The sequence below is a fragment of the Rhopalosiphum padi genome, chromosome 2 (genome assembly GCF_020882245.1).
Source record: "Rhopalosiphum padi isolate XX-2018 chromosome 2, ASM2088224v1, whole genome shotgun sequence".
In the NCBI taxonomy this organism is placed as follows: domain Eukaryota; kingdom Metazoa; phylum Arthropoda; class Insecta; order Hemiptera; family Aphididae; genus Rhopalosiphum; species Rhopalosiphum padi.
Window position 1 is genome coordinate 13,454,874 of NC_083598.1, and position 19,515 is coordinate 13,474,388.

Sequence of the window (19,515 nt, forward strand, 5' to 3'; positions counted from 1 at the left end):
AATAATTTCATCATAATTTGAAATCTATATTATATTTTATAACAATATTTATTTGAAACAAAAATTGTATCGGGAATTTGCAAAATATACATTATTATTAAAAACTCCGTGTGAGAAAGAGAAAAATAAAAGTAATAATATTTTAAAACCAATATCAATTACAATTTATTTCTTTTTCTTTTTTTATTATTCAATAATCAATAATATTAAACTCCATGCAATAAATTTGAATAGATATAACATTAGTCATTAATTTTCAATCGTGAGATTTTGGGTCATTCCCTTACACTATAATATAATAATAATGATAATAATTATTGTAATAATAATAATTGTGAACCGCAAAAAAAAAGAAAATCGTAATACAAAATACAAATACTTAATGCTATCTAGTGGTGAAAATACAAATCAACATTGTATTTAAATTAATAGTTGAATCAAAAAAAGGTTCTCATGACTCACATTGGAAAGTCTTACATCAAAAATCATTAAGTATTAAAGTGATTGCTTATTATTTAGTAGTAAAAAGTATGTAATAATAATATGTATCAATTATTTGATTATTTCTTTTTAGATTTTAAATTAAGCAATGAATGCATTGATTTTAAATGATGTGTGTGTGTGCTTTATTTGTCTTGCTTAACCTTTTCAAGAAGTAAAAATGATTTGATTATTAATGTAGGTAATTGTATCTAGTAACAAATTGGATCTAGTTTGTACTTTTACAAAATTAAAAATGCCCAATATATTTGTTTTTTAAGCATTTAATTACCAAATTTTATAAATTATTTTTAACTTACAATTTATAAAATATTGAATTTCTATAGCTAACACATGAAAATTTAATACAAGGTTGCTTAAATTAAATAATTCATATTTAAACCAAAATTTATAAAAAAATAAATAAGCACAATTTTTTTAGATATTTGAATTAAAAATTTAAATTGAATATTTAAACAATGAATGCATATAACTCTTGCATATAATGTTAATATAACTATGTATGTAGTGTCGCAATATTTTCAAAATGTGTAGATTAATTTTAAAATATTACCTATTTACATCATGAACTTATTCAGTTTTTTGCTATAAAATAGTATTAACTCAAAAGTTTAATAACAGTAACATAATTTTGTATAAATAAATACTATTAAAATTATCAGATAATAATAACTTACCTAATAAATTTAATGGTTTCAGAAAAAAATTTAATTAACCAACCATCGTACTAAACGTAAAATAAATTACTTTAATAATATCAAAAAACATATGAAATATTTTTATAATTCAAATTCAACTCATCTATTATGGTGATTGTACAACAGATGAATACCCACTGACACATTTTTTAAAGATTTAACCCAGTTTCCTAATGATTGTCAATTGTTTTAAGTTTTGGTGAAGATATTATAATTTACAATAACTGTTAAGAAAGGTTCAATTATAAAAGAAACAATTGCATTTTATATCTATCTATAAGTATACCAATATTTAGATATTATTTTATAAGATTTAATTAAATCCAAAACTAAGTTAATAAACTTTATGATAAAACAAATATATAATGTATAGATATATTGTTTAATACAAAACAGCTTAGATAATACTGTAAAAATATTTGGATTTTAAATGGAAATTATAACTCCAAGACATAATAAATAAGCTTCTGACCTATAAACGGATTTTACATCAGAAGACAAAAAACACAATCTTATAAGAAAAAATTATATTAAAAAAATTGTAAATGTACCAATTTTACAAACAAAAGTTATCTTACAATTCAATAACATGTTTAATCATTATAGATGTTAGGTAGGTACTTGGGCAGCTTATGGTATTGAATTAAATTAATACATTAATTCAAATATTTTATTTAAAACATTTAAACTATGAATTAAAAAAAAAAAAAAAAATTAAAAAATAACAGTCACATAAAAACCGAGCAGACTTTGTAACAAAATATTTTATAATTCTTAAATAATATTAAGATTAGGAGACAATTTTTGACTTGAACGTATACGCAAAATACAAAACCACCATGCTGACAATTGCGGCCAAGAATTCAGAATTGACCCAAGCACCTTTGTATGCACCAGGGTAACGGACGTATGCAGAGTGTACAGGCGTTACACTGCTGATAGATTCTCCATCACGAAGTAGTTTCCTAAGTTGTCCATAACCGGCCTCATCGTAAAATTTTACATGATAATCGCCACGACGAGCCTTCTTGAAGTCATCTAACCAACTGACCTATGGAAACGACGAGCATAATATTATAAAATTGTATTTCTATAAGAATATAAGCGGACAACTAGAGTTGTGTCGCGAATAGGACAGTACGTACTTGGTATTTGTTCGGGCCAGCGTTAGCCGCTACTAAAAGTCGGCCTTCCACTTCAGCATATAAGTTGGACGGCGAGTCTTCACACTCGGCGCTCACTTGTGCGATGAATGCGGCCTCGGTAACGATCATGGCATCGGTGGTGGTGTACGACTCGACGGCATACTTACAACCGGCCGTGGATGAAGCCACCGCGCACAGCGACAGAGCGATGAGAATGCAGTGTGAAGTTTTCATCGTGAAATTCGGATGAGAAAATACGGCAAGTCTGGAGGAATCGACAAAAACCGTGAACAGGCGTTGGATTAATAACGTATTGGCGAGCGGACACAGTTTCTGGAATCTGGTTCGAATAATGTAAAAGTGCCAACTGTTACGATCGCGTTTCGCGGCGTTTGTGATAACCGGCCTTGTCGATAACGCGTGTAGCAAGATGTCATCGTTTTTGAGTGTGACCAACGTAACGAGTAAAATGGAGAACACTGTACCGCTAAGGGGAAAAAAAACATGAATTTGGACTTTTATATATAGATCTAATTTAGTAATATCAATTAATGATTATCTGGTTTCATATTCATAAATTTTCAAATAAATCGAATGAATAAGATTTAGTAATAACATGTACTATCCGTTTGTCGTGGTCGTAAAAGAATAAATTATGAAAAATATTTGTTATGGTAATATGGTATTATCTTGAGATCAATTATTATTGTTCTACTATTTTGATCTTTACATTTAATTTTGCATTTTTGTGCAATCATTTCATAAATACTTAAATGTTTACATTTCAAAACATTGAATTGAGAGAATTCTGAGAATTGAAATAAAAACACATACCTACAACACATTTACAAAAAAATTTCATACGTTTCATTTATATAAATATATATTGAAGAATCAAGAAATTCAATTATTTATAGGTAGGTATAAGAGATTTTTATGAATTATATCTAATAACCAACGTGGGCGTAACTTTTCAAGGAAAAAAAACATTTTAAAAAGTGATGGATGATCGATCTCAGATTAACTTAAAAAAATTCTAACAAATTTATTTATATTTTCAGTCTCGGATATTATCTTACAGCATTAATATTTTTGTTGTAGTTGGTACCAGGCTCTATTATAAATTGTTCAATTACGGTACTGTAAATAATTCTGGACCCTCGTTGTATATTAGTATTTATAATAATTTCAATAGAAATTCTAACACTTAAATTTTTATTTTTACAGAAGATACCTATAATATTGGTTATACAGCTTTTTTTGCTGTTATACACCTCTATAAAATGTCAGTTATTTTAATTATCTTGATATAAATTCAAAACACATATGACTAATTTATTGCAGTTTAATATAAAAATCAACATTTTTTTAAAAAGTATTTTGTATTTACGAATATTGAAATACAATGTAAATTATTCATTACGATCTTATACGATAAAAAATAGTATACACATATATTGTAAATATGTTCAATTCATTTTTTCCTAAATTAAATTAATGATATGAATATAATGTTGTTTTTTTTCCGAGCCCCCAGAGAGCCAGGGCCCCGGGACCATATTACTCATTGACCCCACCCCCTTGTGGGGGCCCTACACTTAAAAAAATAACAAAATATATATGCTTCAACTTCCTTAATTTTTTTAAAAGAGTTTAGATTTCATTTACAACATAATTATGATTTATCAAAAGTATACGATAATGTAACATAGTAGGTATAATATTATAATCATTAGTTAAGAATTTAAGATCATGTACCTACGTCTTAGTGTATTTTAGATAGGTAGGTACCTTCTGTTGATAATATAATTAAATGATTTTAAAATACAATTATGTTACTAAATATAATGTTAATAAATGTTACTACTAGTAACATCCGTAACCTCCGTACTCGCACAAATTATGCATTTGAGTACATATTAACTAAAATGTACAATACAAATTTCAAATGGTATACACAAAATCAATGTATTGGCCACTGATGAGCGTTCATTTGAAGAGTTAATGTCTACAAAAGTACTGAAAATTGATCTTTATGTAAAGAAAGTCAGTATTGAGTATAGGTAGTGAATAAAAAATATTTATTGAATAGAAACAAAAAAAAAAATGATAAAAATAGAATCAACGAGTTCCGTTAGCAAAGAATTTCTACATTTTTATGTGAACTGAAAATAAGGTATACAAATATTTTAAATTTAACACTATTATATCTAGACATATTTCTTTACAAATGGGTATTTTCAATATTGATGTATAGTATAACCGGCTACTGGTACATTTATTTATAATCATTGTATTGTATTTCTAAAGCACAAGTCACTCGTGATGTCATGTTCCTCTACCTCTTATTGCCTAAATTGAAGTATAAAAGTTTAAGGTAATATATTTAATATTTTTTATTTTAGATAATGTTTGGATGTATTTAAAAATGTATCTAGAATTATAGGTAGCTAATGTTTCTTAAATTAATATGCTAATTGGTAAATGAAAATGAAAAACCACGTAAAAATAGTAGGTATAAAAATATAATAATTGTTATTCTATTTTTACTTAAAAATAGTTATATTTACACGAAAAAATATCATATTCACAAAAATATATTATTTAACAGTTAAACATAGTACATATGTATTTATTATGTATTTTACATTAATAAAATTTGGGCAACAACATACAATAAAAAATGTAAATTATTTACAATATTATAAAATGTACCTAGGTACTCAACATGAGTTATATATTATACTTATATATATTATAAATAATACGATAATATATTGTATGTTTAACACGTTTTATTCACATAGTTTTTATACTTATGAATTAAAACATTAATAAAAAAAAAAAACAAATTACTCAGTCATTAATATTTCATAGTTAATCAAAATAATAGATCAATCATGAATATCATTGGCACAATGCGTACTTGTTTAGTATAAAAGTACAAAAATAATAACCTATCTATCCATTTATTTACATTACTTTATAAATTATTTTTTTACCGATTTTTATCTTATATATTAATGGTGGTTTTTAATATTGTTAGCGACAAAAATAAATAATTTATCAGTGTTTTGAGTCGTTAATTTATAAATTACAATGTACTTCCATGAAGTTAAAAATAAACTCTATTATTTAACACATCTTTAGGTAGATACATATCCATTTTAAGTAGGCAGGTACAACACTATAAAATATATTTCATATTGCGTAATATAATAATATGAATGATTAGAAAAACGATTCTAATCCACCATTATGCGCACTTAATACCCCCCAACTTAAACTTAAAATTTTCATTAATACCTATTAAAAAGATGTAATTATACAATACTGATTAAGATATTTTATGTATGATTTTTTCAAATTGGATTTTATTTATAATAAATAGAGTAAAGCAATAATGGATGTAATTCGACAACAGATATCATTATACCTATGCATCGTGATTTTAAACAGTCTTCGGTTGTATAAAATAAAAAAGAAATGGTCAAACTGATTTAACTACATATTTACCGTATAGCATTTGTATATATAATAATCGGTTAAAAAAATTATTTATTCAACAATAATATTTTATAATATTATACAGAAATCAAAGGCTAACCGACTAGTGTCATGTACATTATTGATCAAAATATAAAATTAGGTTTTTATAAATTGTTGTAGAAACGTAATATTATGCGAATTGTATCAGTTACCAATATCCCGCGTTAAATTAGATACGTTTGCCAGAAAATTAAAAGGAAAATTACGTAATGACTAGCAATAACGAGCAGCAGCAACAGTAGTAGTAGTCAATATATCCGGATATCCAAAAATGCAAATAATCGAATTAGGTATATTAAAAAATAAATAAATAAACCCGGACAAAACGACGACGGTCCGGCTAGTGTTGTTATACGACAACTACCGGTCGAACAATCCGAATTTGTCCGTGCAGAAATGGCAAGGAACCGCGAATGATGTAAACCTGTATAGGTGGTCCGCGATAATGATGAGTAATGATCATCACAGCAATATGGTGATCATCTATTGTTGTTTGGCGGTGTGATGGGTTAGAAAAACTTTTCCTGTTCCAAGTCGGGACGGTTGCGCATCGTGTGCCCGTTGACCAGGCTGTGGCTGTTCCGCTTGATGGTGGCCGTCTCGTAGTCGGCAGGTTTGTTGAACAGCCTCGGAAGCGTGCCGGTGGCCGCGGTACCGTTGCCGTGATGCTGCGCACCGACCGTGGTCGGCTTGGTGAACGACGGCGTACGCTTGGCGGGCGCGCGGTACTCCTTCATCGGCACCGTCACGTACGGGTTCTGCTTGGTGGTGATGTAGTGCGGGCTACTCGGCAACTTCGGCTTACGACGTCTCTGCCACGCGCAGAACGCGGCGCCGGCCACCAAGGCGCCAGTCAAGAAAGACAGCAGGCACACTAGCAGTGTGGATCCGCTCGAGCTCACTACACCGGAACAAAACGAAACGTGTAAATGACTGTGCGATCGCGTCAAAATATTAATCTATCGTTTTAAGGGAGGTGAGTAGGTAAGCGACCGTGTGAGTGGTGTATATATACACTGATAACGGTGTGTGTGGGGGTATGGGTGCAAGAAGTGATGGCGCAGAAGCAACTTGAGAATGTGGTGAGTGGATGAATATATTATTAGAATGAATTCAATAATTAAATAAATAATAATTTCAATAAAAACCGTTTGCAAATGGCATGCCATTTGGTACACATTAACGATTAAATAACAAAAAAATACAGTTTTTGGTTTCAATCGTTGTTCTAATTTAGTGAAATAAGTTGGAAAATTGGAAAATAAAATTATTTATTATTGTCAAATTGCTTTCCACTTTTGTCGTTAACCATTATGTTTGTTTCATTGTCTACTTTATAAATCCATATAAATAAGTTATATAGATTGAACAATTCAAGTCTATTCCGTAATTTAGTTTAGAGTATCTGTTTTTTATATTCACCTTGTATATATATATATATTTTTATATATACCTATACTAAGTAAAAAAAACCTACTGAAAAACTGTGCAAAAATACTAAAGAAATCTTAACAAGAGCTGTTTTTTATCGCAACTGTTTATTTTTTCCAATTTATATTTTAACAATTTCCTAATCACAAGGAATATCTAAGTAAGTTTATTTTTGTAGGCAGCAATTTGGTATTAGTTTTAGATGTTCATTTTAAATGTCAGTATGATTGCTTACCGATTTCGTTTTTTCTCAAAGCAAGGAATAGATTCAATATCGGGTCCCAAGCAATGGTCAAAAGTACATTTTCTCGTACGATGTTTCAGGTTGTCCTTATCGCAAACCGACCATTCTGACCAGTCTTCCCAGCCCAAATCCATATCATGACAAGGCACGTAACATGGTTCTTGGCTTTCATAAGGACCATCGCATCCTTCAGTAGAAGTACCTTTTTGTATGCACTTGCGCGAACGAGTTCTGACGCCTTCACCACAAGTCACAGAACATTCATTAAAGTCTGTCCAACAACTCCACTCTCCTAAGGCATAATGAAATATAAAATTTTAGAATTTCAATGAAAAATATGAAAATATATAGTTATCATCTATTAGGAACTATAGTTTAACTTTTATAAACAATACTGCAATAAATAAACAGAGTATAATACACATAATAATACGTAGCATAAATATTTCCGATAAAAAATATTCAATTACCTTTGCATTCCTGTGTATTACAAGGTCTAGTTTGTGTGTTTTGTCCCTCACAATTATCTAAAGGACCTTCACAGGTTCGAGTCCTGACTTGTACACCACCACCACAATCAGCAGAACAAGCGGACCATGGTGACCATTCTGACCACGAGTCTTCTGAATCAGATGGTTGATCTAATAAAAAAATTACACAAATAAATATTTTAAAATAGTTATAAAAAATACTATATATTTAATATTTGAGCGCATAATATAGGTACTACATTAACTTAATTATAGATACGATGTGCATATATTATTATACAGATAATTATTGTAATAGATAACTCACCAAGTCTGTGACACGATCCATCTTGGCACAATCTATTTTCTTCTTTGTCCTGCATAATGCTTAATGCCGAAATGTCTGGCTGCGTTCTGCACGAGAACCTGTATCTTTTATGAGTACCATTGCCTGCGGATACCCAAGGTGACCACGCCGATATCTTTTTTATACTATCCGTGCACGGTTTCTGGTTACATAGTTCGTACTCTTCGGAACACCCGATGCAATCCTGTCCTTCCTGTGGCGGCGGATTGTTACAGTACCGCGACCTTTGCCGAATGCCTCCACCGCACTTGGCTGAACATTTGCCCCACGCACCCCAAGCGCTCCAACCCGGCTCTTTTACGACAGGTGGTGAAACTGTCATAATTTAGGTAAAAAAATATAACAGTTAATAACAAAAATATCGTACGACGGCATTGATGGTCGTCGAGATGAACACTGCTAGTTATCCATACCTGGACAAGGTGGGTTCGAATGGCAAAACATTTCATCGGTGTCGCGCCCTACACAAACGCGACCACCAAATGCCGGCGCTGGATTTCCACAAGTCCTTTTTCTGACTTTCACGGCAGAACCACAACTTTGCGTACACGCTGACCAGTCCGACCAACCAGACCATTGTCCGTGTACAGTGCAATTAGTCACCTATGAGAAAAAAATGAAAGTTAATTTATGTGCATCGATGGCGTTGTTAGTTAACGTGTAATCATGTTTATACGTGTATATACATATTATATATGTATATTGTATATATAATAAATGTGTGCGTAGGATATTATAATTTCCCGGTAGTACAACTAATTTATCTGTATGATCTTAAAATAAATGTAGGTATTCACGTACCACATACATACATGTATACCTACTTTAATAAATGTTCAATAGAAGTTTTTTTCTCATTACATGGGTGTGTAACATTTTTTACTCGAGTTTAAAATAGAATATAAAGGACTGGTATCTTTATGATAACTGCACGTTATACTAAAAAATTAGCATATAAAACCAATTTAGAGGAATATTGCTCACGTAAAAAAAATCAAAATACACTATTGTAATGAACTAATGGGTATTATCTGTGGAAACGTAAAATAATAGAATAAAAAAAAAATAGAAGTAAAACAATAAAAATTATTTACGACAATAATTGTCGTTAAGGGTAAAGCATCTCGATAAAAAAAATGGTTAATAGAATAATAGCCAGTCTGACAGTAGGTTTAATTAGTGCATAGGTATCTAGGTAGTTTAATATAAACTGGTTGCATGTCACACCTGTATGGTAGGACCTTGGCAATCGGCCCCGTTGTACTTCGGTTCGGGGTTCGTGCACGTTCTACTCGAACACAAGCATTGGTCGGTGGATTCTTTGCCGTTTACGTTTTGTGTACACGCAGTCCATGTCGACCAGCTAGACCAACCACCATCGATCGGCCTCGACCGGTCCGGACACTTGGTAACATCCTGTCGCCAATTATGTTCCATAATGTTACCGTTTGTCGGCGGTTGACACTTGTCGACGTGCTCGTTCCACCCGCAATAGGGGTCCATCGCGTTCATGCACGCTTCCTTGCTCCGGTGCCGGCCACAGTGCTGGGCCGGTATTTTCAACACCCGATCACGAGTGCCCACGTATATCGAATCCTGTGCAACCATAACATATATGATATTGAATGAACACATAATTATTCTGTAATCGACCGCATAAAAAACATTAGGTATAACGACGTACCGTGACTTTCAAATAATGCAACGCCATGATTTGGGAACCGGAACCCTCGGGAAATATGTTCCATTCTTCCAGCGTGCACGTGACCGAAGACTTTGGTAGAATAGTTATCTTTTTCACTGTTCCTTCAGTCGTAGCCACGTATAAGACTTTTAAAGATCCGTGCGGTTTAGTCGGTACGACATCAACAGCAATGTGAGTGAGAATTTCCAATGGCTTGTAATATAGTGGGTCCATTGTGGTGGGTTGTACTGCGTTGTCCATCAGTTGGTATCTATAGAGATAGGAAACATAGCACTTGAGTAAAAACATATACGGTTTACCCACCAATAATGACTGACATATTATTATTACACCAGACACCGTCTGTCCGAAACATAATATATTATAAACGAATATTTACGTAAATCAAAAATGTATAAATAATTCAAGTGAATTATATTAATAATATCTAACACATCCAAAACCACTTTCATTATCAGTACTACCAGAAAACATAACTTAGTTTATAGGTATAGGTATATCAAAAATTGTAAAAAAATAAAACTTTTTTGGACGAATGAAAAATGCAATTATAACTCTTGTATGACACCCAACTCGGTCATAAATAACTCAAAAATATACTATTATGTTTATTAAGTTTTCTAAATCGTTAGATTAGGTTTCGATACAATTAAAACTTTTGAAAATAGTCTCCAGTGTAATTTTCAATATTGTACGTTCATAGAAAATGAATAGATATAAAAAATTGAAAGAATAAAAGAATAATTTAATATGAATTAGCAGATTTACATAAAAAAAAAATGACGGGTAAACAAACGATTCGACCACCATCGAAGTTATATCGTATTTAAACTATAGGATTAAATATATATATATATATATATATATGTATATCTTGAATAAACTCAGAAACTCTAGCACAATAGGTACTTATATTATATAGGCACTACTAATAATAACAATGATAATAAATTAAATACCTCGACGAGTCAAGTATTTGATTTGGATCCTGTCTTTGGCAGTGTCCGTGGTTGAGTTGATGCGGTGGGTTATACCGTACCCATTCTGAACCAACGCTGGCTTGGTGTTTGAATGGTCCGTTAAACGCTGCATTTATAGCAGTAAGATTAAAACTACATACCGCCGATCCAGCTATACCATTGCTGTACAAAATAATATCACGTGTTAATTTAGGTATACAAGTACTCACATTAATTCATAGGTAATAGTAAAATAAATATTAATAATAATAACGCCTATAGGTAGTTGAAAAACTAGAAACTAAATTATATGATGATTGAAATTATTTTAAAATAAAATGCTACAGTTACCATCCACGCGAAAACATGCTCTAAAAAATATAATATGTGAAACAGACTTCTAATATTTTAAAAGAGCTTTATATGTATCTGAATACTATATAATGTTATATGTTATAAAGTAATGAATACTTTTTACATATTTTTAATAGAAATTAATATTAATTTGCACTTGAGTACGAGTTTAAAATACGTTTTAAAAGTATTCTTCGTAAAACTGATTGTCTGAACGATTAGATTGGAGGCAACAACCGACGAAAAGAGATTTCTAATGCTAGACGATATAGCCTCCAGGAATCGGACAACCTACTAAAAAAAAAATCACAGTAATATATTACCTCGGTGTAGTAAATGTAGCGTACACCAATCCTTCGTCCGGTAGATATGTCATACCTTGAATTTCATCAAAATAAAACGGATAGTCACCGGGTAAAGAACAGTTTAAACGGGCCTTAATAAACGTGGTCCAGTTGTCTCGAAGCATAGTTTGTCCGCCCACATCGTTTTTGCACATCCTAGCAATTCTCGAGTACACCCTCTGTAACATAATTTTGATGTTAATATTGTGCATGTAATGAAAAATGTTATTCTTAGTTATATACGTGTATAAAAGTATACAATTATATTTATATATACCTCCTAAACGGTTATATATTTCCGGACCAAGCTGAAAACTGTTTATTTCCTATACTAAAATGACAATTAAAGACGTACCTTGCCGCAGTTTATGTATTCCACTGCACTTTCTCTGAACAAAAAGTACACATAGGCGTCGGTCTCAAATGATCCGACGAACTGAGGCTCGTTCAGCCACTTGGCATCATAATTCTTTGTCCGCAAATACGAGGCACCTAGATCACGGACGATGGCCGAGTCTGCGCCCGAAAAGTCCATTGGGCTACCGGCAAAGTACTGACCGTTGAGCGTGATCATGGCTGTGATGTTGGACAGCGGGCTGTAAGGACACTTACCCACCCCACGTACGGTGTCGGTCACGCTGTTGGCATTTTCCATCTATTGGCACATAAAAACGTTGTATAATAATCATTCCGAGTATAAAAATTAAAAGTGCTCCCTCTCACACATGCACTCCCCAACCGAGAACGATGACACACTTTCGCCGTGCTTGTTGACATTGATGTATTATAATTGGCTAAATGCGCTCTCGGATGGGAATAATAATAGTATAATATTATTGTAATCTAACTCTAATCATCATGGATCCAGTCCGGGCGGGCGGCCAAAGGTAGTTTTAAAATCACATAAATAAACGTTATCAATTTTAATAATGACCGACTGTTGAAAATTTTAAATTATCGTATTTATTCATTTTTAATTTTCTTAATATTTTATTAGGATGTATGTATAAATAAGTATACACTCGTTTGTTTAAACATCGATGCAATTATCAACACAGTAGAACGTATACAACAATAATTTGATAACGAGTATAAAGTATACACGAAATACAGTAAATAATAAAATAATAGTTTATGTATCGTAATTTCTCTAAATTAATAAGACGTTTTAAAATAATTATCAATACTTTGAGTACTATACTTTTCGCTATAAGTAGCCAACCTAAAGCTCGGAAAACTAAAACAATTTATTAATGTATTATTACCTCTCTCCATGTGCACTGTGGTGAAAAGGCTCCGGTTCCGCATGCGAAAAGCCGTTTTCCAGTAGACAGTAGTACTTTGACATAGTTATGACAGTCGTCGACACTCTGACCTTTTACCAGACACAGCTGCACCTTTTCCTCAGCAGCCGGCCATCGGGCAGCCTCGATCTTTTTCAAATCGTCCAAGTCCAGACGGTAAATGTTGTCTCTGTCGGTAAAAAAAATAATGTTAAAAAATTAAAATAAAGTCTTGACCTCTTTGTTGTTGATGTTTTTTTTTCTAATGATTAAACAACGAGACACCGTATGGGAACGGCTGTAACGCGTATAAGGACGCAACACGAACTCCGAACATATGTTTGCAAATGTCATGAAAACACCGCGAGTTTTGGAATGGCGATTTCGAACCCGGGCCCCGGAATCGGATTCGTGACAAAAAGGATAGTCCATCGAAAATTTTGACTCCTGGAGTCGCGGCGTAGTGGAAATTTGGGAAATTCCTCGAGGCGCCAGCGCGAATTACGACCGACGCACCAGGCGCCGTGTGGGCGCATTTCAGTAAGAGAAAAAAGAAACTGGTTTACAATATTATATACATATAGGTGTATTATCGACAAACAATTTAATTTATCATTATTACATAGAAAAAACCAACTGGCGCAATATAATTTTCGTATAAATTTATTCCTTCTTTCCTCTCCCCGTTACAATCTAGAATTAGACCCTCCACCTTTCGACGGCTCATAATTCTCCGCCGTTATGATCCAGATGTGTGTGACAGGGACGATATAAAACCGTCGCCACCGCAGCCTCGGCCGCCATACGGTAATTGCTACGTAGGTAGGATTTTTTTTTCATCGCGTTGTTTATTAATGAATTCAAAATTGGACCTAATAACAGACGTGGGTATCAAACCTCACCTGTTCTGACCATAGGCATTATGATGCTAATACTTACAGGAGGAAAATATTTTGCGACGTTATTATAGTAATAATAATAACATATGAAGTGAAAAACTATTTTTTGTTTAAACAACTTGAATAATATTACATGGAAATAACGCTGATCAAAAAATTATATTTGACTTTTTGATTAGATAACCAAATAACAGTTACATAACACGAAAATACAAACAACGTCAAACTAATATTTTTTATTTAATACGTTTTTTTATATAATATATGATATTATATATATAATTTAAAGTACTTTTACTTGAATTATTAAATCATATTCGTTTTATTATTTGAATAAACATTTTAAATACGAACTAAAATTAGTCCAATCCAATAAACTTCAGTAGTATAGTTTAAAAATTATAGCATAATATCCATGTTTATTCCGTCATAAACTAATAAATTCTATAGTGGCGTTTCCGTAAAGACTATAAAACGGAATTATCGCAAGACAAACACCTATAGAATTTTATGTAGGTTTTTTAACGTACACGCGCGATTTCATTTATACAATATACAATATACGAGTCTGTATTTAGACGATTTAAAAGTGAACGGAAAATCTGTACAGGTAGCTAAATTAATATGAAATCTTTAAACAGTCGGCCGAGTAATAATAATTACGACGACACGAAATGTCGTGATGATCATCGTATTCGCTGAGACTTCTGATTTATATTTTATACCTATATATAAACGAAGAATACGACTACTCGTGGAACAGAATAATACTCGCTCCGATAAAGATAGTTTTTAATGTTTCACACTACGATTTTCACACAGTACGACGTCTAATGTCTATATATTCGTATTATAATAATATTGAGAACTATAATTTCCGTTTACAGTATAAGTAAATTCGTTTCACGATTCATGTCAGCAGTTAGTTTGTTTATAAGTTATAACAAATGTAACTATACAGATCATCGTTTATCACAAAAATGAATCATTTAGACTATCCTCCGTAATTGCACGAGTCACCATAATTTATAATTATACACATTATTTAATCAATGATGATTTGTTAAGATAAATATATAATACTCAGTGAATCTGTAGTCGGAAGTTGTTTACGTATAAAAAACATTTTTATAAATTTCGACTGATATAATATTATATTCCAAAAATAATCAATGTGTTTTTCGATTGAATTAAACATGAGCCCAATGCGTGTGAATTATTTAAACATTTGATAATAGTATACACTAAGTATTATTATATTTAGTGCCTCTAAATTATTATTAAAACGCTAAGAGGAATAAAAAACATTGAGACAATGAAAAATTAAGTTTATATTCAGAAACAATATAATATAACGCCCAACCAGATGTTCAATAATTAAGTACTTATTCTATAAACGTTGAGACGTGTCTTTATTTGTGTTGGACGACCAACGCTGTTTTATTTTTCGTATATTTACAATATTATTATAATACTGAACGTAAACGAAATAAATAACCATTTTATTGATACGATAAATTCGACGGTTTAGCAATAATTACAGAAAACTGGTTTCAAAGACACATAAGTCACACAATAAATCGGTGTTCAATGGTGTGAAATAACCGGTCTTCAAAAAATTTTAAACGGCTAAAAAGCGTCGGAAAACCGGCGATAATTTAGTTTCAACCCGATCCGGGTCCGCCGACTGCCGCGCGGCAGATCATCCGTGTCTTTTAAATTTTTCCGCAGTTATAACTATATATAATATACACTTAATAAAATAATATTATAGTAATTGACATTTACGACGCAAGAGATCATATATCATGGTATATCTATGCCTGTGACCGCACCAGTGTTGTGCGTCGGTATATGCGAAGAATAAAATATACACACACGTACTGCCTATATATAGGTACCTGCCTACTATATACCATTGCAGATGGCATCTATTATTATTGTAGACGTTGTACGTCTGCGTTGCGCCATTGTTTCCAGTCTGTATAATATAATATAATTGTGCCCTTTTTTTATCTTTTAATTTAATTTTACATTTGGAAGGCGACATTTGTTTTGTATAAACTTCTTTCTCTTTTCTCTCTCTTACTCTCTCTGGCCTGTCTTAAACATAGTGCCATGTCAATAAAACAACGTCCGACGTTACGATGATACGTGCAGACCAGGTGTAAGTTGGATCACTAAACATACTATTTTAATTGGCTTGTATCTACGTATAAGAACCCACCAGTATGGATAATGACCTAACGATGACGTCAAAACGCTTTATTCGCATCGACGTAATTCTGTCTTCATCAGCCCTTCACTGTACCAGACAACTCTTCTGAAACTCGAAAAGAGCATGGTAATATAGCCAATATGGTCCACGAGCTGTAGTAATTGTTTATAGTATTAGATTAACTGCGAGGACTGGACGAGACTAAACAATTAACACATTAAGACATATTTTGTATTCACGTTTAAGTCCAAATAATAACGTTCCTACATATAATACATTTACACAGCCATATTTTTTTGTTATCCAAGGTACCAGACTAAATTCCTTAATCCTTGAGACTTTTTATCTCAACATTACAGAAGATTTTAGCACAAGTATGTATTACCTTTACCTTTATTTTACCTTTGCATTATATAATTGAAATTCAATACACATTAGATATATTTATCTGTTGAAAATGTTGAAATACAAAAACAAACAAAATAATTAAATCAATTAATTAATAATTGTTTACTCGTCGTACCGAAAATCAGTCCTTGGAAAGCATAATGACTAAGAGTTCAAACTTCAAAGCAACGTGTTTGTATGAATGTATGCTGTTGTTCCTTTGTATGTACATAATATGGTTTTAAGACACTTACAATAGTAGGTATGTTAACTTACTATACTGCAAGATTATACGGAACTAATAGTGTCCACACAAACGTTTGGAAAAAAAGAACTGCACGAGACTACCAAAACTCAATTGGCGCCAACTGAATTTATGACGACAAAATGTGAAATCTGATAATCCGTACAAATGACAAATATAATCCAAAATGTATACCATAAAGGCATAAAACTAAATAATAATCTCTTGTCCGGCGCAGCGTGTCGGCCTGGATGAATCGTCTTCGTATAAAATAAAATATGTCCGGGACCTGCCGCGACGTAATGACCGGCTTCAATGCGTACTATATAACATATTACACATAGTATACACTATACATACACTAAACCTACTCTCATAAAACGTCAACATCTGGAAATAATTGGTACGCGCCAGATTGTGTACAAAATGACAATATAATGATATAATATTGTAAAGTATATTACTCAATCGTCGATCGTCTGTGGCTGGCGATTGCCCACACGAAATGCATATTATACACGACTTACGTGACGCGCACCTATGTACGACAGTTAAAAAAAAAAAAAAACAATACAATGGATATCGTCGTTTTTGAACGCGTACCTATTATAAACATTATTCTTGGTAGGTAAGTGCATGTATAATTTCGAGTTTTGTCTTCGGGTGTACATGTTTAATTATAATAATATAATATTCGGCTTTCTAGCGTCACCGTCGGTGCATCGTTAATTTCTTTTCTATATGTATTACTATAGGTACCTATTATTTAATAATTTTCCAACGTGAAACATGTTTCATAGGAGTACGCGTCGCAGTAATAATAATAATAACTACTATATAATGCATATTATTATCTACATACAATATACACTAGACGTGCATCGTAAAATAATATGCATCCATAATTTAAACAATACCGTTGAGCTGGCAGAAGATTTGATACCGTGAAAACGACCCTCTGAAATGGGCCCCACGAAAAATGAATATTTGAACTCTGCATCGAGATATGTTATATATTTGTACAGCTAGGTAGCCTGTCTTAAGCTATAACCTATAATACTTTAAACCATTATAATATTATACATAATACACACCTACGCCTAGCAGTGGCACTCGGTATAATAACTGTACGCTTCGGCAACAGGTGGGATTTACCATGATACAACAACAACAATAATATTAGGTTCATGTGCAGATATGTTAAGCGTAGGAATAGCGTATTGTTTAATCGATCGTTTTTCCAGGTTGAAGAATAATATTGCGTTTACGTGCGGGACAATGATAAATATCGCGAGTGTCGTCTTCGTATATTATAGATGCGCGTTTGTGTACATACAATATACAAGTATATCTTATAATACATTATATATATATATATTATGTAGGTAGTGTTATGTTATATCGAACAAGTGGTCGATCGATCACGAGAAATAAAAATAAAATAAAGATAATCGTTTTCAATGTACAACCGGCCACGCCGAGTGGGAGTCATCGTATATTATGTATAAGTCAGTATAGGGTTTTCGGCCCACCCGATCACTGGCACTTGTCCGCGGAGAGACTGCGCATGTATATGTTCCACAACAATAGGCATCGCCGAATACGCAGCATCAGATAACCGGCGAGAGAAGAAAAAAACAACATTGAAATTCCATTACAAACGCACGAATTTCACTCTATAGATATCTCTCTTTCTCTCTCGTCATTATAAACAAGGGATATGTTTTTTTTAACACCTATTCGATATAGCTGCTCGCACGCTGTGTCGCAATGGGACGTCGTCGGATTCGTCGACCGCCATGGTAGACTCGATAAACACTCTGTATACATGATAATTATTATAATATATTATATTATAATCAATCGTCGCACGTATGTAACACCGCGCATGATATAATGTGTGCCTAGTGCCAGAGTTTCGGGTATAATAAACGTCAAGATAAAATAATTGCGTTATCGATTCCGCCGTGGATAACATAATATTTTAATATTGTCTTGTAGAGCACTGATCGGAAGGAATATGTCTTCGGGGCCATCGTCGCTGTTTAGATGTACATAATATTATTGTGCATAATCATACTGACACCGACACATGAAAATGTAGTTAGTTGTATTATAATATTATAGACACGACTGTAATGTACACGGATACGGAAGTTTAGTGGTGTTAAGACAAACACGATATTAATTAGACACTCGACGATACCGAACCAGCCGAATATTTTACATTACCTGTGCTACAGACTGTAATTTATTTTGTTATATTACACGCGTGCTGCAGGAAGATCGATAAAATCGTGTCATTTTACACGCCGGAAGATTTTGATAATAACTACTCAAAAATGGATAATATGAATCATTATATTATTATATGTATATATAGGTATTTTGTTCCAATTGAGTTTTGTTTTATTCTTTTTTTTACCCATTTATCGCTTATAATGGTTTTACACTAATTATACACTACTTGAATGAATGTAAATGATAGAATATACGTACCTACACACATTATGCCTAATAGATAATAAATGTTAAAATAATTATTGTTGACTTGATGGAATGCGTGTAATTTTTTGGTGTTTACCACACGACACACGAGTTAGGTTTTATATTCATTTTAATGGTTTTATGTTTTTTTCTCTGCGTGTTGATACAATATGTACCTAAAGCAAGAAATTGAATGATCGAGTGTGTTTATTTGACGATGTCAAGAGCCT

The 19,515-nt window shown here is 32.2% G+C and overlaps 2 protein-coding genes across 3 annotated transcripts in view; both read right to left on the minus strand.

The window, feature by feature from the left end:
* Nucleotides 1-1,711: 1,711 nt before the first annotated feature.
* Nucleotides 1,712-2,736, minus strand: LOC132922027 (translocon-associated protein subunit delta). The gene is made up of 2 exons (XM_060985326.1): nucleotides 2,345-2,736; nucleotides 1,712-2,250 (listed from the first exon to the last, which is right to left on the minus strand). The coding sequence occupies exons 1-2, from the start codon at nucleotides 2,576-2,578 to the stop codon at nucleotides 1,990-1,992; spliced, it is 495 nt and encodes a 164-aa protein (XP_060841309.1). The 5' UTR covers nucleotides 2,579-2,736; the 3' UTR covers nucleotides 1,712-1,989.
* Nucleotides 2,737-4,473: 1,737 nt separating this feature from the next.
* Nucleotides 4,474-19,515, minus strand: part of LOC132919664 (semaphorin-5A) — a 46,731-nt gene continuing 31,689 nt past the window's right edge. Inside the window, exons 4-14 of one of the 2 annotated variants that reach the window (XM_060981434.1) lie at nucleotides 13,033-13,240; nucleotides 12,123-12,422; nucleotides 11,747-11,946; nucleotides 11,070-11,252; nucleotides 10,090-10,360; nucleotides 9,633-10,001; nucleotides 8,819-9,008; nucleotides 8,367-8,720; nucleotides 8,039-8,209; nucleotides 7,569-7,860; nucleotides 4,474-6,802 (exon numbers count right to left, since the gene is read on the minus strand). In XM_060981434.1, the coding sequence (XP_060837417.1) occupies nucleotides 6,403-6,802; nucleotides 7,569-7,860; nucleotides 8,039-8,209; nucleotides 8,367-8,720; nucleotides 8,819-9,008; nucleotides 9,633-10,001; nucleotides 10,090-10,360; nucleotides 11,070-11,252; nucleotides 11,747-11,946; nucleotides 12,123-12,422; nucleotides 13,033-13,240 (2,938 nt within the window). In that variant the 3' untranslated portion in view covers nucleotides 4,474-6,402. Of the gene's footprint in view, nucleotides 6,803-7,559; nucleotides 7,861-8,038; nucleotides 8,210-8,366; nucleotides 8,721-8,818; nucleotides 9,009-9,632; nucleotides 10,002-10,089; nucleotides 10,361-11,069; nucleotides 11,253-11,746; nucleotides 11,947-12,122; nucleotides 12,423-13,032; nucleotides 13,241-19,515 lie in introns of both variants that reach the window. The other variant, XM_060981433.1, reaches the window with a different exon arrangement.